General features: G+C 43.2%; 1 protein-coding gene across 1 annotated transcript in view; it reads right to left on the bottom strand.

The window, feature by feature from the left end:
• ZPLD1 (zona pellucida like domain containing 1) overlaps positions 1-22371 on the bottom strand; it is a 45047-nt gene that overhangs the window by 17623 nt on the left and 5053 nt on the right. Inside the window, exons 3-4 of the mRNA XM_034790416.1 lie at positions 16416-16529; positions 3237-3457 (exon numbers count right to left, since the gene is read on the bottom strand). Coding sequence (XP_034646307.1) covers positions 3237-3457; positions 16416-16521 — 327 coding nt within the window. The 5' untranslated portion in view covers positions 16522-16529. The remainder of the gene's footprint in view (positions 1-3236; positions 3458-16415; positions 16530-22371) is intronic.

Here is a 22371-nt window from a genome sequence, read left to right as displayed (position 1 = left end):
TGTTGGCTTGTGAAGGATTCCAAATCACATAATAGATGATGGAAATGGGAGAGTTTTAGTATTTTTAAAGTGATATTAATGAGACAGTAAAGCAATTCAAGCCGAACAATTGAATTTCTGGTCAATGCTTGTGTCTGTCTGTACAGAGATGCATATCTATATATGATAAATTACTCACACAAAAACTAAGTTAAAAGAATGCCAATGCTGCAAATTCAACCATTCAATATTTAGACAATGCCACAATTAAAGTTGCCTGTGTAACCTTAATTCAGCCCCCTGGCATGTCTGAATTATGACTGATTTGCTCAACATCACATAAGTATGTGGTTGACACAGAAATAGTACCCAGCTCTCCTGGGTCCCCATCCAATGCCTTCAAAATGACAGGTGAACATCCGTTCTCTTCCTGCAACCCACTGATTCATTCACCATATGTCTCATGTACTATGTGAGTTAATGGTCATGTGGAGAAAATAGTATGTGAATATGTAATTTTATAATGCATGTACACAACAGGTCACATTGAGCTTGCATGAGATTAACTGTGGCGTTACCTAATTGTTGCTTGATTTTGCATTGTTTTCATGTAGTTTTTGTATGTAATCTCCTATATTTTAAAAAAAGAAAAACTGGGAAAAAACAGGAATTTATCAAATCATGCTGCCCACTGCACACCTGGGTAGTTCATCAGGGTTTGAACCCAGGACTTTTAGATTCATAGCACAACTTGATTTCTTGAACTAAAGGAAAACCTGGTAGCAATAGTAGGCTCTTATTCCCTGTACATTTTGCCAGTGGTGTACATAACCATTTGCTAGACAGCAGAAAAATGTTGGGAATCCAGATTCCTAGGTTCTGTTCCTGGCTGTGGGAGAGAGAGTGGCCTAGAGGTTACAGACAGTACAGCCTAGCACACAAATGTCACATTAATTCTGAAAGCTGCTGTGGTTAAGAGGCTGTCAAGGGAGTCTACCACATTAGAGTTCTGTGTTCTATTCCCGGCCTTTCCAGAAGTACAGTCTCTCAATTACGCCATCTGTAAAATGAAGGATGCCTCCCTCCCTCATGAAGTAGAGGTATGAGTCTTGCTTAGCAATAAAGGCTATGAAATGTGTGGTATATTAACACCTGTGAATGGAAGAGCTAAGATCAGTATTCATGGTCTCTTCTTGACTCACAGCCCAGCACTCCTAAGCCATAGGGGTTGTGGGTGGTGGGTTGCTATTGTTCCCCCCCCCCCAGGTGTTGCTTTGTCTTTGCACATAGGGATACACATAGGGAGCCCTGCAGGGCGTGAGCACACATTCAGAGAATTTGCTATATAGGGAGCTCCAAAGGGAATGAGAGCCTGCACAGAACAATCGGAATGTTCGGAGATTTTAACAGCAAATTTCCAACACGGTCTATGAACATGTCAAAATGGCAATTTTCAGAGGCTTATAATTTTGCCCAATCTGGGTAATTTTCATGGGGACAGCAAAAGACATTTATCTGACCCTAGAGCTATCTGCCAAATTTCAAGACCTTGCTCCAAACTATGGAGGGGGTAGAGCTCTTTTTAAAAAATATAAAAACCACACAGTTTAGGGTTTTTTTAGCATTGGCAACACTACGCATTTTTCCTAACCTTACCCTTGGGAACAACTGAACTATTTTTGCTCAATCTTTAAAAAGAAAATTCAGTCTGAGACAGAGAATGCACATAGAAAGTTTCAGCCTGAACACTTTGGCAAACTTATAAGCAACTGAAAACAGGGACATATAACAGAAAGTGCTAGGACAACTTAAGTTTAAGTGTCATTACCAACTCTGGCTATAAATGGCAACCTGGCAAAATATTATAAATTGTTATTCTTTTGTAAATTACTTAATAAAGATTTTGGCATCTTCAGTGACCCAGACCATCCCTGTGTGTGCCAGAAAGCCCCACCTTACATCTGAAAGCATACTGCAGAGATTCTACCTATAGCGAAAAGTTGAACAACAATTCTTAAAGGATAAAAGGAAATTCAAGTCTAAAATCTGGGCTTGCCCCACAGATTGAGGCATTGTTGGATACAACAGTTTAGAAGACTGAGGGCCTGATTCTGCTCTCATTCACACTGGTGTAAATTAGGAGTAACTCCATTAAAGTTAATTATATTACAGCGCTGCAAAAAGGTACCAGAATCTTGCCTTAAGTGACAATCTGAGTATAACAAATCTGTGGCTGTCTGCACACAGCCAGATATCATAGCTGTCATTTATGCTGCACAGCATATCAAGTCTAAGATGTTTGGCTCTAGAAACACAAGTATTTACCCCTTCCGCTAAAAGAGAATCTCAACTAGTTGTTAGCACTATTAAGGCTTCCATCCTTCTGCTGACCAACCACTACAGAGCAACATAAATCAGACATTTGAGCAGGTCTTACACCATCCAGCAGAAGTTGTGGTACATACACTCGCAGTATACTAAATAAGAATTAGAGCTGAGAATCTGAATTTCCTTCCTGTGGGAAATTCCAATGTTTCAATGTTTATTTTTGTCCTGAAATCGGATGAAAAATTCAAATATTGAAATGAGAAGTTCTAAAAACATTTGATTCAGAAACGGCAAAGCATTTGTTTCAGGTCAATTCAGCATGACACACCATTTCCCAATAGTGGTGCCTCTTGGGAGCTGTAGTTCAGATACCTGATGTCTCCATTCTCCACTCAGGGTCAGGATTCCTGGCCAGATTACAACTCCCATGATGAACCTGCACACACATCCTATGATGCACCATGCCACTCAGAGGGCAGACTATGTTGTGCCATGGGAAATGTAGATCAGTCAGGGAGCTTGAATTACAATTCCCATGAAAAATCAACCTAAATAAAATATTTGTTTCATTTTTCCAGACGGAAATTTGGAAAATTTACACAAAATTGAACCGTTCCTGCAGAAAGTTTTGATTGTGAAGAAACTGCATTTTCCAGTGAAAAAGCCTTTTGAAGGAAAATTCCCAGCTAGCTCTATAAGAATAAAGTTGTTGTCTACCAGTATATCCTCGTCCTTGGCTTCTTATTAGCACTCAAATTGATGAGCTATCCATTTCTTTGAAAAAGCAAATTTTTGTGTAGTGAACTATTTTACTAAGTGTATAAGACTGTTTCAGAGGTTTTTGTAAAGGATACAATGCTGGAGTACCCCCCACACTCTATTCTAGGCACTACTAGCGATTATACAATCTGTCAGTGATCTTGCCTTACCACTAGAGTGCTTCCACAGGACTCCAAAGTGCTGAGATTGATGATGAAAATGACCACTGCTGGAAAGGTGTTGTTATTTATAAACCCCTTGCAGTGAGCGTCCCCATGTTTCCCATTCAGGGCCAGATCTGTTTCAGAATAACCAGAAAAAAGAACTGTGCAAAAATTAATCTTCATAGTAATTGCCTGTACTCCACAGTAGACACTGATATCTCGTTCAGCTGTAAGGAAAATACAGGAAAAGCAAATGTAAGAACTGGGATTTCATTTGACAACTATGTAGGAATGCTAGGATGACTCCTACATCAGTTAGTCTGGTTATATTCTACAGATCTATCAAATCACTCTTCATACTATTGTCAGAGGATTTGATCTGTATTGTGTTATCAAGTAAAAACCTCACTAATCTGTTCTTTAACTAGGCTGACGAAGAATCAGAACTAAAATACTTGGCAATATAATCTACCATGGAATTTAAGTGATTACCCAAAATCTCACCATTAAATAAATCATAATCTCATTGATAAACTGAGAGAATGCCAAGGGATACAAATGGGCAAAAGGTTAAATGTATAGGGCCTGATCCTGAAGCCCTTATTTTTTGTGGAACATGACACCATTGTGCTAGGCATTGTGTAAACACATTGGTAATTCCCACTGATTTCCATAGAAATTCAGGGAGCTGAATTCTGCCCTCCATTGCAACTGTACAACTCTCATAGAAGCTGAGAGTGCTTATCTGAGGCAGGATAGAGTCCACTTCAGGTGCCAAGTACAGGCTCAAACAGGACAGTTAAAGGACTGAAGTGCAATCAACAGTTTATAAGAGTAATTCATTATGACTGTTCTGAAACTTTCCTTTTTAAGAACACTCAGCGTTAGCATTAATACAAATCAGTTGGCTTGTGAGAGATAGTGATCAATACAGTGAAGTATGTTGGAGATTTACCATACTGCACATTGTAACATCTTGAATACAAAACATCTAGAAAATGGCAATTAGAGCTAGTCACATCTTTCTGTTCCAAACATTTTTAGATGAAGAATGGCCTTGTGTTTGAAAGTCCTGAAGACTCTTGTGATCTTCAGTGAAAAAAATGTACACATCACAACAGGCTTGAGCAGTAGTTCTCAAACTTTTGTAGTGGTAACCCCTTTCACATAGCAAGCCTCTGAGTGCAACCTCCCCTTATAAATTAAAACTACTTTTTTACATATTTAAATACTGGAGGCAAAGCGGGGTTTGGGGTGGAGGCTGACATCTCGCGACCCCCCATGTAATGAACTCATGACCCCCTGAGGGGTCCCAACCCCCAGTTTGAGAACCCCTGGGCTAGAGGAACAAGTGATAGTTATCTTTAGCTTCAGTGCAAGATAATGTAGCTTTTGTCTTCAGACGCATTCCTGACTGCACACTATTAAACATTTTTTTCAATGCTCTACAAAAAGACATTTTTCAGCTGGTTAAATGCAGGCATTACTCCTTTAAACAACAACTAGTTTCTTGCATTTGCTTAATGATTTAGTGCTATTAAAAATGGCAGAATAACTTCAGTCAATACTATACCATTACGACTGCTCAAATAAATTGTTGTGCTGCATTTGCCACAGCAGAAGGAAATGAATCTCCATTACAATGCACTGGTTCTTCCCCATGCAACAGAAGCCCAGGCAATTTCATTTAGATAGCCTTAATAGTGAGACAAGGTGGGTGTCTAATATCCTGGGATCAGCACAGCTACAGCAACACTACATGCAGCCTTAAATGGTGGCATTAAAGAAAAAATAATCAAATACAGTATCTAACAGGCCAAACTCTGTCCTGCTCTACACATTAGACATTAAGCACTGGGCAGAAATGGGTGTGGGAGGCAAGTAGGAGGAGTTGGGCTGACGGGCTCGGATTTTCCTCACACATAAGCTTATGCAATTCTGTTGAGTTCCGTGGAATTACTCCCCAACTGACAAAGGTATGAGAAAAATCAGGCCCTTTGCCTTCAGTAGATATGGGTGACAAGTCACTCATTCCAGTTATATTGAAGGAGGAGGGGCAGCAGGAAAAGAGGACATAGCAACAGGAATGTGCCATTAAGTTTATCCTGCAGTGTTACCACCAGCCAAATGTACATGCAAAATAAAAGTGTTCACCCTCACTCCTACCAACTTTTGAAGTGTGCTTTTACTTTACCTTTAAAGTCATTTTCAAATCTCCCACTGACTTTAAGAGGAGCAGTGCCCTAGCTCTGTTAATTATATATTTATTACCTCTGGATTATATTATAACAATCTGGCCTTTCCCAATACCAAGTTTTTCCCTGTCACTGTACCTAGGGTTACTCTTGTATAATTTTCCCATTCTGCAACACAAAAACAGAGTACAGATGTTAGAGATGAGTCTGAACCCAGAGGCAAATACCCCTACCACCTCTCCCTGAATGCTCTAATTCAGGCTCGTTCCTACTGAATTTATGACACTGAACATTAGCAATTTACATGTGTGGGTTTAATTTACAAATTTTTCACACTCCCACTGCAACATGCATGTCCTTTGTGTTATTCATAAACAACAGGAGCAGAGAAAAAGGATGGTCTAGTGGTGCTAGCCTGGGACTTGGGAGACCTGCATTCAAGTCCCTGCTGTGCCACAGACTTCCCATGTGACCTAGGGCAAGTTATTTAGTCTCTGTGCCTCAGTCCCCCAGCTATACAATGGGGATAATAGCACTGTCTTTCCTCACAGGAGTGTTTGTTGGATAAATACATTGACTGCAAAGTGCTCAGATACTGTGTATTGAGGGGCATATATATTCATAGATATAGATTCAGAACAGTATGACCCACATCCAGGGAGATTCTTAGCTCAGTTTTATTCAGGCACACTTCCATATGCTGCCAAAAGTTTGCCTTAGAAGCAACTGAATTAAAAGTAGACTAAGGAAGCTAGTTGGAACACTTCAGATGCCATAAAATTTAATCAAAATATTCGGCTTTGACAAAGCCAGAACATTTTGAAGAGATTATCTGTTTTGACGAAGTTTTCATCAAGATGGTTTTTGAGGTCTACTGCTCTCTGGTCATTTCTGAGAAGAGAGAGAGAGAAACATCTGAATTGAAGATTTGAGCCTTTCAACCAGACATGCCAACCCCATGTTAAAAATGCAGAAATTGGGCTTGTTTTTGGCTTAATTGGCTTGTGAGTTGCTTGTTGGCTAGTTTTTGGCTTGTAGCTTGTTTGGCTTGTAGCTTGCTGCTTGTTGTAGCTTGTTGCTTCTTTTTTTTTTTATCGGTTCCCGGCAAGCAAGGGCAAGGGGGGGCAAGCAGGGGCAAAGGGGGGAGAGAGTCAGGGGTGCACAGCGGGCCCACCACAGTCCCAGACTGCACGCTGGGGCAATCTAGTCACATAGAGTGTTGGGGTTCTTAGGGATAGGCTTGTTTTGGCCTTGTTTTGAAATGGGATTAGCTTGATTTTGGGCTTATTGTGAAAGTCGGGGTGCTTATTTACCACGTGAAAGTTGGCAACTGTGCTTTCAACCCAAAGACAGCTGTTTAGTCTGAGAGCACATGTAATTCCGTGGGCACAGAGGCGGATCCAGGCACCAGTGCAGCAAGCGCGTGCCTAGGGTGACCAGACATCCCGATATTATCAGGACAGTCCCGATTTTAGGGGACTTGTCCCACATCCTGACCTTACATCGGTCGGGATGTACTTTGTCCCGATATCGGGGGACAGTTTGGTGGAGGATGCAAGCCGGTGCTGCCGGCGCCGCTCACCTCTTCTTCCTGGGCCCTGGGGCAGTGCAGCTGAACTCCCGGCACCCACCCGCCCGCCGGCCGGCAGGAGCATGCAGAGTGCTGCAGCCCCACTCCCCAGGCACGCACAGAGGCGGTGGGGAGGTCTCTGCTGCATGCTGCAGGGGCGGGGCTTGTAGGCACCGGCAGCCGGCAGCGGGCAGAGAGACCCCCGCTCCCGTCGACCCAACCTGCACAACCTTAGGAGCCAGAGGGACGGGACCTGCCTGCTGGATGCTTCCTGGGAGCCGCTCCAGGTAAGGCTAGCACTGCTGGGACTCACCTGGCCCCCTGGCAGGTCCCTCTGGCTGGGGGGGGGCTCTGTGTGCTCCGCCCCCACCCCGAGGGGGGAGGTGGAGATGGAGGCAAGATGGTGTGTGGGGGGGGCATGGAACTGCCAGTGGGTTCTCAGCCCCCACCAATTTTTCCTGTGCTCTGGTGGGTTTTTTTGTTTTTTTGTTTTGCTCCACCGCCGGCTTGGGTTTTTTTTTTTTTGTCATTCCCCCGCCCCCCCTCCCCCCCCGCGTCCCGATATTTCACCTCTGTCATCTGGTTACCCTACGCGTGCCTGGGGCGGCAAGCCGTGGGGGGATGGCCTCCTGGTCGCTGTGAGGGCGGAAGTCAGGCTGCCCTCGGCGGCATGCCTACGGGAGGTCCACCGGTGCCGCAGTTTCGACGGCAATTCGGCGTCGGGGGATGCTGAAGGCACGGCACCGGCGGACCTCCCACAGGCATGCCGCCGAATCTGCGTGACCAGTGGACTGCGCCACTGAAAGCCGCCTGACTGCCATGCTTGGGGCAGCAAAACACAGAGCCGCCCCTGCGTGGGCAAGACAGGAAGGTAAGGGAGGTGTCATTTGATTCATAAAAATCTACAGAATCAAGAAGAACAGCCTAAAGCTGTGCTCTAATGCAAAGAAGACATTCAGAATGATGGTGGCAGGGACTATTACAGAGCTGACTACAGACAGGACATTGTTTGCTCATCTCCTGATCACGTCAAGATCTCTTTGCGATGTTTCCCAAAGTCTCACATAGGTCAAGTACGAGTTCTCCATGGTACCAAATTGATGTTTGAATGCGACAGAACAATGCATGTTTGCTAGGTGAACAGTAAACATGCACTTCTTGCACGGTCTTCCTAAGCCAGCATCTACTGACAGTATGACCAGTACTTTATGCCAGCAGAGGCCTTTCAGTGTAGCAATCTAGATGACACAGCTGAAGTAAAAGCTCTCAACAAACCAGAAACTGTTAACACTTGCCGAGAGTTGGCTGATCACTTCATTATGAGGCTACAGAGAAAATACTGGACCTATGATGAAGTCCACCTCTTATTTGACATGTATGCAGAGGAATCAATTAAAAATATTACCAGAAAGAAGAGACTCCATGGTATTACACTTGTGCAATATAAAATGTTTGACTCCATAAACATCTCCAATGTCACAATGGAGAAGCTACTGTCCCATACTCACATGAAGGATGAGTTAAGCATATATCTGGCAAGAGAAATGCTCCAGATTGTGAAGAATTGCTTGAAGGGTTTCACCATTGCATAGCATAATGAAGCTGCTGTCTTGCACTGCTCAGTGGAATTTCTTTGTCATTTCCATGAGGAGGCTGACACTAAAATGATCTTGCCTGCTATCAGTGCCAGAGAGAGAAGTGCGGCTAAACTCTGGATTTTTGCACAAGACACAGATGTTCTAGTGCTCTTTGTAAGACTCTACCCAAAACTTCCACAAGATTTTATTTTTATGCAGGCTGCTGGGGCACAGAATCACTGTATGTCCCTTACCAAGAGGGCAGATTATCAAGCAATGGAATGGCTGCAGGATGATCGAGTGCATCCAAAACTACCCTCCCCTATTGGGCATGGATGGGTCTTGGAGGATGAGCTGATCACACCAGCCATCTGTCAAATACTTTGCCCTCATGAATCAATCCTTCAGCTAATTAAATGTTCATGTCCAAAGACCAGATGCACACCACCCTGCAAATGTTTGGCGAGCAGCCTCCCTTGTAGGAAAACATCCAAGTGCAGCATGGACAAGGATCAGTATGATAATATATCGCCGTAGATGAAGATGACACTGAAGACTTCAATGGGTAAATGAATTTCAGTCCTACATTTCAATGCTAACTTTTCTAGGGTTACCAAAGAATAATATCATTTTTATGTAAGTAAAGCATCCTTGAAAGTATAATTTGAAAAATCAACCTTGACTTTTAAACATTGTTGGGTCTACACTGGCGGTTTTGCCAGCATAGCTATCTCAGCGAAAGGGAGTGATTATTTTTTTCACACCCCTAGCTGACAGAACTTAGCCAGCAAAATTTAGTCTGTGCTACAAAGTTCTCGTCTTCAAATATTAAGGTATATGATTTTCAGTTCATCAGAATAACACTTTTTTTTCTATCCAACAGACTAGTTCAAGCCTTAGCTTGGAATCAACCTTCAAACAGCATAAATCAAAATTGTGTGAGATTATTTATGCAACGCCACAGGTGTGCAAGATGCCACCCCAGCAATAAATGATAAAAACATAATCAAATGAAAAATGGATAGGCTGCTACTGCTGCTTTTCTGATTTTGCTTTAGGGAGATTTTATTTCTTTTGTTTACAGCTGCAGAAGCCAAACTTGCATATATTTGCCAACCTTTCTTCATTATTTTTGTGCAAAACAACTTTCAGGAACAAAACCTCATCTGGAATCTGCAGGGCAGTTCTCAGTTGGAAATTCTGCACTTGCCAATGGGGAATTCCAAGCAAGAAACATCAAGGGAAATTCTGCATGTGGAACAAATGGTAATCTCTACCATACTAAGGCTCGGGGACAGCTGTCACACCTTCATCATTGCAATAGTCTTGGTGGCACATCCATTCCCCCTACTCACCTCGTCTGAGAAGAGGCAGGCCAGAGGCTCCATGATCCATACCCATGTCAAGCCCATAAGCTGTGCCAAAGCCCTGCATGCTGGGACAGAGGGAGTTCCCACAGAGCACATCTCTCCAGCAGGTGGGTGTATGAGCTCACAGTGATGTCCATGAACCCCACAAAACAGAACTACATCAGCTTCACTGCATAACATATATCTGTTCTGTATATGTATTCACAATGTGATGGGTGGAGTAGGCCCAGAGGCCCTCTGCTGGAGGCCTCAGGGTCCTACCACACCCATCCCAGGAAAGAAGCAGTGGAGCTAAGTCCTCCAAGCTGCCTAGAGAGACTGTGAAGAAAGCAGCCAATCAGGAGGCAAAGTTGCAAGGGGTTAACCAAGTAGAGGGTTTAAGGTTAATATAAAAGGAGCTGTATTGCAGACAACAGTCAGGTCCTTGCTGGAGCCAGAGGAGTACAGAGGTTGCTCCTGACGGGCCAAAGGGAACTACAGCACTACAGACAGCTCAGGGCTGGCAGGGACCAGGGGAGTGAGGAAGAGCTCCTGGATGGCTTCAGGGGATGAACATATAAGAGCCCTGAGGTAAGGGTGAAACATCGGTGAAGGCTGGGGATGCGGGGAAGTGGCACAGGGAACTGAAAGCAGTTTTGTTAAAGAGACAGAGCAGCACATGGCTGATATTCTCAGGGTGCCTGGGCTGGGACCCAGAGTAATGGATGGGCCAGGTCCACTCCACCCCCCACCCCCACCATAGGCCACTGGGGAAGTGACCTACAATTGAACAATAATAAACCCTCAGAAGGGGATCTGAACTACTTAGTGGCCCAGTGGAGACCTGAGGCCAGAAGGGCCCACAGAGGGCAAAACCATTGCCTCCAGGGAGGAAGCTCTGGGGGTATGGCTCAATATCAGGGCTGGGACTGTTTAAAGACTGCAGACACACCTGACCAGAATGGGTGCTCTCGACAGGTGGGTGCCACACCATTATATTTGGTATCAGAAGTGGTGATCTTTCAGACCAACCCTGATCAACAAGGGGCATGACTATGGAAGAGGTGATTCACCAGTGGGTGGAAGGCCAGCAGCTGCCGGGGGCTGCTATGCAACAGAAGCGGACCCAGGCCCTGCTGATGCAATTGATGGAGAACCTGCTGAAACAGGAAGCTCAGGTTGCAGCACAGCAGTGATGGCAGGAGATCCACTCCAGCCAGCAGGAGTGGATACAGAGGTGGCTGGGTCATGCCACACCCAGGAACCCAGTTGGTGATGGAACTGGTGGTCCATAAGCTCACAAGGGGGAAAAGCCTGAAGGCTTCTAGACTTAGGGGTTGCACTGCAACAGCAAGGGGTCCAAGAAGCTCTGCAGCCTATAGGAAGTACTTGTGGGAAGGAGCTAGGAGACCCGATAGTCTGCTACAGGTGTGGCCAGCATAGGCATATTAAAAGGAACTGCCCAGTAATGGAGTGTGACTAAACTTGTTACAGTGGGACCGATCTGTGGGGGTATACTTCAAAGATCAGGGTGTTCCCACCATGGCTAGTGACAGTCAGGATGGGAGGAACCATAGTTAAGGGTCTGGTAGACTCAGGGTGTGGGTACACTTTTGTGTGGGACAACCATGTGATGGCAACTGGCCTGGATTGGCACCTCCCAGTACGTCTCCTGTGTACAATCAGAAGACCCGTGTCTGTCCCACAGCAGAAGTTGGGCTGGAGAGCTCAACTGTGCTGGTGTGGTCAAGGACCTGCCATGGCCCATGATTTTGGGAAGAGACTGGGGAGTTACTCAGCCCTCATCTGGGAAAGACCAGGACAGTGACCCAGGATATCAAGGGTCCAAGCTCAGCTGGGAAGGAAAGCAGAAGGGCTGGGATCCAGGGTAAGGAGATGCCAGAAAAGAGCCTGAAGGTGAGATCAGAATACCCCAGATGTGAGGGACCCACTGAGGAAGTGCCAACAAGAGTTGGACGCAGCCAACATCTCCTGAGGGAAAAGTCATTAGCCAGCTGGTCCAGTAGAGCAGGAGTTGGCCTGGGCACAGGTGGAAGTCCAGGGGCAGAGGGACCAGTGCTTGGCTCTGCAGGAAGCATTGGCCCAGGCCCAGAGGGAGAGAACAGTGGGAACACAGATGGAGCCCTGGAACTCAGACTCAAATAACCAGTGTGCTAACTAGCACAAAGGCCCAGACAGAATCGCCCTAATGGGGGGAGGTGAAAGAAGGGTGGGGGTACAGAACAGGACACTAGGATAGGGAGTGGAGTAGCACAGGCAGGCTTCGTGAGCTCCCTCCTAAGAGAGGATAACCTGGCAAAACAACTGGAGGCAGCCAAAAGGGAGCTGGAGGATCTCATGTTCAAGAATGAGCAGCTGACCAAAGATCTCTGGTTCACTGAGGCTGAAAAACAGCACTTGCTCCACACAGTATATGATTATGTGATGCATCTAGAGGATCGGCATACAGAGACCCCAAAATCCAGGAGAAGCAAGTGAGTCAGGGACCACAGACATGGTCTCCAGGTAAGAAATACCTGGGAGAGTAAAGCCTGAGAGATCAGCGCAAAAACCAGGTACAGGGTCTCCTGACAGAGAAGTCTGGGGGAGAGAAAGAGAGCCCTGACTGAAAGGGGCAAGGACTAAGGCTAGGTCTACACTACGGGGCAGGCGGGGTCGACCTAAGATTCGCAACTTCAGCTAGTTGAATAGCATAGCTGAAATTGCGTATTTTAGGTCAACTTACCTGGCTGTGAGGATGGCGGCGAGTCGACCGCTGCCGCTCTGCCATCGACTCCACTTCCACCTCTTGCCGCGGTGGATTTCCGGAGTCAACGGCAGAGCGATCAGGGATTGATTTTATCGCATCTTCACTAGACGCGATAAGTCGATCCCCGATAGATCAATTGCTACCCGCCGATCCGGCGGGTAGTGAAGACGTGCCCTAAGACAAGTTCTCAAGGCAAAGAGGCATGAGAAAAAAGGACCCTGGTAGTTCGCAGCACAGACACTATTACTAGTAGCTCTCCAGACAGAGCTCCCCAGGTCTCTGGCAGCACTGAGCTGTCCATGGTGCTGCAATTGCTTTTGGCCAGCCAGGAACACCCTCTGCACTCCTCTGGCTCCAGCAAGAACCTAACTCAGGTGTGCGCTGCAGCTCCTTTTATACTAGCCTGAAACCTCTGATTGGATAGCCCCTTGCAACTTCCCCTCCTGATTGGTTCCTTCCTGCACAGTCTCTCTAGGTGGCTTGGAGGACTTAGCTCCACTGCCCCTTTCCTGGGATGGATGTGGCAGGACATGGACATGACTGTGAGCCCACCTGTGAGCTCATACACCTGCCTGCTGGGGAGATGTGCTCTGGGGGAACTCCCTCTGATCCAGCATGCAGGGCTTTGTGCACCACCAACAATAACTCAGCTTGACTCACATCCCAGGGTTAGTTTGGAGAATGGCAGTAGGGGGGAAAAGCATCTTTTTACTGGTAAACTGAACAAATTTTATCTGGAATCATTGAGACCATAAACATGACATCCAACAGGGCCATTGCTACGGAGACATTTTCAGAGTGGGAACCACATCCTCTGGATGCGCACAATAAACTAATACAAGTAGTTTGGGTAGTTCGTGAGTATCAAATAGCAAATATACACCTCTCAATGCATATGCAATGGAAAGGATTATCCTAACAGAGTTTGTCACACACTGAGAGGAAAGCGTACACCCAACATTGTTAAAAGGTTAATTTAAGAAGCCTGAAACAGACTTCCACGTATAATAATTAAAGATAGGCCTGAGACACAAAGGGCATGATTCTCCACTGCTTCACTTTGGTTTTATGCCCGTGTAACCCCAATTAAACCTAGCCTAAATGGGCAGCCAAAGATCCCTCTGCCACAGGGGAATTGTCATCTGGAATAAAGATGGTGTAAGCTGGCTCTATGCCACTCATTCTCTTCCCTCCACCATATAGCGGGCATGCCATCTGGTGCAGTGGCTAGCTAAGTTGTTTTGTCTCCAAGATGACCAGGAACAGGGGCACAGAAAGTTGGCTTGGAGCTATTCTCCTCTCCTCTCCTGTGCTCAGTGTAAATTCTGCTCAGTGTAGAATGAGCTCTAATTTTGTTATCAAAAACACACATCTATGTTTCAGCGGGCTCAACATCAGGGATGAAATTGCTTTTCCCAAGATAACCTTCTCATAGCATACTGTCATTTTGGCAGTGCTGTGAACACAGATACCCCAGCTGCAGGGCTGCTCTAAACCACAGGAGTGTTTTACTTTAATTTTTTTTAAACTCGCCAATACATAGAATCATAGAAGTGAAAGGGAACTTGAGAGGTCATTTAGTCCAGTCCCCTGCATTCATGGCAGGACTAAATATTATTTAGACCATTCCTGACAGGTGTTTGTCCAACCTGCTCTTAAAAATCCCCAATGATGGAGATTCCACAGCCTCCCTAGGCAATTTATTCCAGTGCATAACCACTCTGTCAGTTAGGAAGTTTTTCCTAATGTCCAACCTAAACTGCCCTTGCTGCAATTTAAGCCCATTGCTTCTAGTCCTATCCTCAGAGGTTAAGAACAATTTTTCTCCCTCTTCCTTCTAACAACCTTTTATGTACTTGAAAACTGTTATGGCCCCTCTCAGTCTTCTCTTCTCCAGACTAAACAAACCCAATTTTTTCAATCTTCCCTCATAGGTCATGTTTTCTAAACCTTTAATCATTTTTGTTGCTCTTCTCTGGACTTTCTCCAATTGTCCACATCTTTCCTGAAATGTGGTGCCCAGAACTGGACACAATACTCCATTTGAGGCCTAATCAGCGTGGAGTAGAGCGGAAGAATTACTTCTCGTGTCTTGCTTATAATACTCCTGCTAATACATCCCAGAATGAGATTTGCTTTTTTTGCAATAGCGCTACACTGTTGACTCATATTTAGCTTGTGATCCACTATGACCCCCAGATCCCTTTCCTGCAGTACTCTTTCCTGGGCAGTCATTTCTCATTTTGTATGTATGCAACTGATTGTTCCTTCCTAAGTGGAGTACTTTGCATTTGTCCTTATTGAATTTCATCCTGTTTCCTTCAGATCATTTCTCCAGTTTGTCCAGATCATTTTGAAATTTAATCCTACCCTCCAAAGCACTTGCGACCCCTCCCAGCTTGGTATCATCCACAAACTATATAAGTGTGCTCTCTATGCCGGGGTAGGCCTATGGCATGCGTGCCAAAGGCGGCACATGAACTGATTTTCAGTGGCACTCACACTGCCAAGTTCCTGGCCACTGGTCGGGGGGCTCTGCATTTTAATTTAATTTTAAATGAAGCTTCTTTAAACATTTTAAAAACCTTATTTACTTTACATACAACAATAGCTTAGATATATATTATAGACTTGTAGAAAGAGACCTTCTAAAAATGTTAAAATGTATTACTGGCACACGAAACCTTAAATTAGAGTGAATAAATGAAGACCCAGCACACAACTTCTGAAAGGTTGCTAACCCCTGCTCTATGCCATCATCTAAATCATTGATGAAGATATTGAACGGAACTGGACCCAGAACCCATCCCTGTGGGACCCCACTTGTTATGCCCTTCCAACATGACTGTGAACCACTGATAACTACTCTCTGGGAATGATTTTCCAACCAGTTATGCACCCACCTTATAGTAGCTCCATCTAGGTTGTATTTCCCTAGTTTGTTTATGAGAAGGTCATGCGAGACAGTATCAAAAGCATTACTAAAGTCAAGATATACCACGTCTACCACTTCCCCCCTATCTACAGAGCTTGTTACCTTGTCAAAGAAAGCTATCTGGTTGGTTTGACATGATTTGTTCTTGACATGAATGATACTTATAAGTTACATTATGTCTGGCCTTGCCATGTCCCTGTCTTTGCCAGTCATACCCTCTTTTCCACCCCCCTACACCAGAAAGGAGACAGATAGGTGGAATGGATCCTGAAGTCAATAGCAAAACTCTGTGCCAGCCCTAATTTACGCTTCCTCAATATTAGATTTTTTTTAAAATGTATTGTCGTAAGGGGGCACTAAATGACCATATTATGCTACCAGAGTAAAAATTGTAAAAAGTAAAAAAATTCTAGTTTAAAATGTCTAAGAATTTAGCTGCACCCAGTTTTATACCAAGTGGCCAATCCTTTTAAATTTGGGAGCAATCATTCTAGCAACATTAACTCTGGTGAACTTTCTGGATACAATATAAGGGCATAAATGGGTTAAACCCCAGTGATGTCAATGTAATTACACCTGCCTGTACCAGAACTGAATTTGGCCTTTTCCCCATTAATATTCGCATAACATGCAACTCCAGAGGAATTTCATTGTCACTTAGACAGTTAACATTCCTTAATGTGAAGGTCTGTTTCTAGACTTCTTACAGATTAAAGCTTTGTACTTAAAAATAATCACCACTGGAAATCATAATAAAGAGCCCATTCTAAAAATCCCATTAACACTTACCAGGAAACCTGCTATGTAGGTTGGCCTCACAGTTATATCCATTGAACTGTGCAGTCACCGAAAGCACCTGAATTGTCAGGAGGAGCAGTAACCATGTTCGTTCCATTGCAAAACCTAGCAAGACATTATGAAGTTATTGCATGCATCTGTTTATTGCATTAAAGAGACTTAATGCAAAGATTTAATGATTCTATAGCCACTCAGGAAGAATGTTTGCTTTACCAAAATGTCAACAATGTTTGATAAAAGATCTAGAACTTGCAGAATTTAAAAGAAATGGAACATTTTCATTTTAGGAAAGAACTCTGCACCCTAATATAGCTCTTAAGATACTCCTTATGTTTCCAGACAGTAGATGCTGGTGGTAAATTATGAAGTTTGGGTTTCTGTAATGCTAGTACTATTGATACATTACTCAGATTACTATCATCAGTCTTTCATCCCAAATAATCTCAAAGTCCTTCACAAGCTGTATAAATACAACATGACTGAAAAGCATGGCGAACGGCAGCCATAGTGCAGAAGAGTTGACAACTGTAGGGTGAGGGAAAGTTCTAGCCAGTGACATTAGGTTAAACCCATTACTCTCGCAAAAGTACCAATGGAGCTTTACTGCCTGCACAAGGTTTGATCCAAAGTGCACTGACATTAATGGAAAAGCTCCCATGAATTCCATTGGGTTTTGGATGGGCCCCACAGAGCCAACAAAACATGAGTTTTTAAAAGGCTCATGCAGAGAGCGCCTCATATGGTACATTCCCTGTATACAAAAACTCCTCCTCCCCTCCAAGCAAAATTTAAGCAACTGGAGCATATACAATCTTGAACCAAATTCTGCTCTTGTTTATACTTTTGCAATCCCAGCACAGTCAAGGGAGCTACGTGAGTATAATCGGGAGAAATTTGACCCATTAATTTCTGTGCAACTTTGCTTGAACAAGCAAGGAGTAAAAAAATGGAATACTGTACACAGTAGGTTCTTATTAGATGTGGTACTTTATAATCAAACTAGATTTTTGATTGGTCCATACAAAAGACGCTTGGTCTTACAGCAATTGTGCAGCTTCTGGGTCAAATTAGCTCGGTCACAAAAGTTTGATCCCACTTTATTTCAAGCATTGTTAATGAGAGCACATTTTGGCCTTCTTATTTCATTCATTAGATTCTATTGTCAGTGAATGTTGACAAGAAGAGTTGAAAAAGCTATGAAAGAAAATGGCTAAATGGGTTGCTGCAGAAACCTTTACTTGCACTCTCACACTTTCTCCTCCTTGCCCTCTGTTTCCCACTGCTGGAAATGCTCTTTCCCCTACAATTTGTATTTTTATTTTGTAAGAACCATATTTTTCATTCAGGAAAATGACATCTCTCCTGCAGTAAAAGATCCCGGCGCCTCTGCTTTCACAGTACAGGCTGGACAAAGTTGCAATTATTGTTCTGCTGTATATGGGCCAGATTCTGATCCAGTTACATTGTGATCTCTGGATTTACACCCATCTGGCTTTACCTCTCTAGCTGCTACACTTGTTTTCTTACTATCAAAATCTCTGATCTGAAAAGCAGCTAAGGAAAACACTGAATAACAGGAACCTTTCCAGTTTCAATGGAAAACAGATTTTACTGTCAATTCTAAATTTTTAAATATTTAACCCAACCTCAGCTGCTGATGTTTTATGTGTCTTAGCAGGAGAGGAGCAAAACAGAAGAAAGAAATGGACCCAAATAAACAATATTTTTTGCAGCACTTCTCCAGTAACCTCTTGAGTAGTCCAGAATCTAACGAGCCTACTCACTTTTTAGTTACTCTTACTCACTGGACTTCCATGTAAGTACTGTGGACGCACTCCGCCGACTTAATGGTCTTAAGTGGGGACACACACAATCGACTGTATCAACTCAATTTCTAAAAAATCGACTTATATTAAAATCGACCTAATTTCGTAGCGTAGACATACCCTAAGGGAAGAGAGCTCAATTGCTCCCCATCTTCCCACCCCTACCAACCCTTCGAAAACCAGTGTGAGGAGCTAAGGGGTAGCATGCATCTCTGAGATTTTCATGGAACCCCGCACTCATGAGTCATCTTTTAAGGAGCGCAGGCCAAGATGGAGGTATGGGTGGGCAGAGGCAGCCCACACCCTTTCCATTTAGTGGAGGTGAGATTCGTGCATGGATTGTCCCTTCCACAGATGCATAAGGAGAGTACAATTGGGCCCTGAGTAAATACTGAAGAAGAACCTCAAGATTTGGCCTGGGAACTGCTGTCTTATCTGCAGTATAAAGGAAGAATTAGAGAGCCTTGAAGTGAAGCATATTAAATCAGAAAGACAGTAATCAGACATTCTATACCATAATCTCTAGGACTCAGCTTGCTCCTGTTAAAGTCAATGACAACTCCAACAGATTTCATAGGGGCAGGAACAGGCATTGGTAGGATTCTACTGTATATTTCTGACTAGCATGTTAGAGATAGACATACTCAGATTGTTATGGGTGTAATATAGTCTAGTGGATCCTTCATTTCATATTTGTGCCCAGGCAATCTGATTTGGGGGCCTGACTACTTTTTTGTTCAACTTATGTTTTTTAAAAAATTAGATAAAAAAATATCAATAGCTTCATGTTACCCATCTTATTTTTAAAACAACAATTTAAAGGTGGGACTTTGGTTATTTTCCACTGAGATGTAGGATTTCTTCTCCAAGGAGGTATAAAAAGTAGCATGCATTCCTAACTTGTATAAGCTGAGACATATAAACAGTTGCATCTTCAGTAGTTATGTTGCTTATTCCACACCTAAGGAAATATTGATATTCTACATGAGACGGAGTAGATCTTATGGCAGATAACACAAGTGATGAGTGCAGTATTAAAAACCTGTGCAAAAACAGAATTAGAACAGCCTCAGCAACCATTGGCTCAAATTTAGTACACCATATTTTGGATTAACAACTGTGTTTGGTGGGAACACTAGTCCAGGCTAGCCAGGGGTGAAAGTAACTTAAAGGACTTACCAGTACGCTGGAGTCCTGAGCGGGGGCAGGGCCTCAACCAGAAGAGGAGGGGCCTTTCAATATTTAAAGGCTCTGAGGCTCTGGCTGTGGCCGGGAGCCCCAGAGCCTTTAAATCACCCCGGAGCTACCAGCTGCAGAGATGGCTGAGAGCCCCGGGGCTCAGGGGCAAATTAAAGGGCCCGGGGCTCCAGCCACCATGGAGCTCTGGGCCCTTTAAATCACCACGGGAGCCCTGCCGCCGGAACCCGGGGGCGGCAGGGCTCCAGCAGTGATTTAAAGGACCTGGGGCTCCCCGCAGCGGCTGGAGCCCCGGGCCCTTTAAATCACCACCAGGGAAGCCGGTCCAGCCCGTACTGGCTTACTTTCATCTCTGGGGCTAGCCTCCCACGGTGCAAGCACACATACGGCCAACTCTCCCCATCACATTTCCACTGCCTATTAAAACACACAGTACTCATTGCAATACTCCAGTACAAAAGTGCTAGTGACTACCCAGCTGGTGAATGGATCAACCCCAGCACCAAACAGTCCATGTAAAATTATATACCTATATAACCTCATATGGCCAGACTATTATAATTATCAACCTCATCATTTTACCTGGTCTATTTGCTGACTGTTATATAGATACGGATTCATAGATTTTAAGGCCAGAAGCAACAATTAGATCATTAGTCTGACCTCCTGAATTACAGAGGCCATAGAATTTCATCCAGTTACTCCTGTTTTAAGCCCAGTAATGTGTGTTTGACTAAAGCATATCTTCTAAAAAGACTTCAAGAGATAGAGAATCCATCACTTTTCCTTGGTAGTTTGTTCCAGTGGTTAATCACCACCACCATTAAAAACATGTGCCTTATTTCTAATTTGTCTGACTAATTTCCAGCCATTAGATCTCATAATGCCTCTTTCTGCTAGATTAAAAAGCCCTTTAGTATCCTGTATTTTCTCGTTGTGAAGATATTTATACACTGTAATCAAGTCACGACTGATTTTTTTTTTTTTTTTGGTGGGCATTAAGTCTAGTTTCAGTATTTAGATTCAAGGTACAGAAAATATTTTTTTTCTATTTAAACAAGAAAAAAATGAGCATCTAATCATAGTATACATCATTTTGCTATTTTTTTAACCCTACTATGTGAAGTCCTTTGAGCCTATTTTGAAAAAGAAAAACACACACAGCACATTCCTGAAAATGCTGCTTAGCCTAGGAAAGAAATATAGTCAGTTGTCAAAAAGACAGTTTGAAGTTTTATGACTTTAAAGATGCTGACATATGCCATAAGGGAAATATGATCCTTAATGGCTATGAAATCCTTAGCTGAAAAACCTGATCCAATTTCGACTGACACACACTGAGTTCTCATTTATTTTTCCAAGTCCTCCTTTCCCATTGGTGTCTCTGCTGAGGGTTTTCTCAAATAATCTTTAATGATTTGAAGTGTTCTGTTTATAAAAAAACACTGTAATGCTTTGGCTTTGTGAAGAAAACGGACGATGTGGCCCAAACACACCAAAATATTTTCCTAAACAGTTTAATAATTTTACTTCTAAATGATTTCCCCCCTACCCTCTCCCTCATATTAAGTATGGTATTTTCTGCTTTGAAAGGCTCTATTTTCCCTATGGATTTAGGGACAGAGGTGAAATTTGTGTACAAGACTTCCATTAACACCAACAGACGTTCACTTGATTAATATCTCAAGCATTAATAAAAAGGACACGGACAAAGGGACAGCCAGAGATTTAAAAAGCTCCATCAAGCCAGGTTAATTAAGTCATTTTGTTAACTGCAGTTTATTCCGTTCTTTTAAACAATAATCAATTCAAAATGTAAATGGTCCTACAAATTAAAGGCCCTATTTAATGAAACAATAAATTTTCACAACATAGAAACAGCTAGCAGTGATCTTTACTGAATCAAGTTGGTTCTTTATATGCACAGCACAGAGGCAGTTCTGACTGTTCTACACTTTGCATCATAAAGAAATAGATCATGGTGACAACAACCTCCCAGTAACATCATTATCACCATTTTTTGGAACCTTGACCCTGCTTTCCCAAGTTTTGCCATGCCAGAAAATCTTCACAAATGTCCAGAATTAAATGTATTTTGAATACAAAAACATTTTGTTTCAATCAATCTATAACTTGACGTTTATGGCAAAGTAATTGTCTGTGGATTATCCAGCTAGAGCTCCTCTCTCTGATTTTCTACAGCAGACAAATAAGCTCTATGTCTATCATACTTATTTTCTTCTGTTCGCATCCTTCCATCTTGAAATCAAGATCTGACATGATTCTTTGGTAGGGCCGGCTGGATTTTCATTATAAACAACATTCGTTACTAATTTAGCCCTATATTTTGATCACAATTCATTTCTGAGCCAATCCTGATTTCCATGAATATATTTATTATTTTTAAGTATTCACCAAATAATTTATGAGAGAAATCTATCATTATTCACAGTGTATGACAGATCAGAAAACTCACATGATACTGTTTATGCTCCCTCATTGGATGACTCAAACATGTTTTTTTTAAAGGAATTAATAATGAAGAAAACTTTTCCAACACAAATTTTCTGACATGAAAAATCCATGATAAAAATTACAAAACATTTGAAGTTTGCAAGCATTTTCACACATGCCTACTAGCTGTCTGAATGCTATTGAACAATGTATAATATCAGAGGGGTAGCCATGTTAATCTGAATCTGTAAAAAGCAACAGAGGGTCCTGTGGCACCTTTGAGACTAACAGAAGTATTGAGAGCATAAGCTTTCGTGGGTAAGAACCTCACTTCTTCAGATGCAAGACTTGCATCTGAAGAAGTGAGGTTCTTACCCACGAAAGCTTATGCTCCCAATACTTCTGTTAGTCTCAAAGGTGCCACAGGACCCTCTGTTGCTTTTTACCGATTCAGATTAACATGGCTACCC

The sequence above is a fragment of the Trachemys scripta genome, chromosome 1 (assembly GCF_013100865.1).
Source record: "Trachemys scripta elegans isolate TJP31775 chromosome 1, CAS_Tse_1.0, whole genome shotgun sequence".
Taxonomy (NCBI): Eukaryota; Metazoa; Chordata; order Testudines; family Emydidae; genus Trachemys; species Trachemys scripta.
The sequence above is the reverse complement of the archived record's forward strand: the minus strand, read 5'-3'. Positions and strand labels throughout refer to the sequence as shown.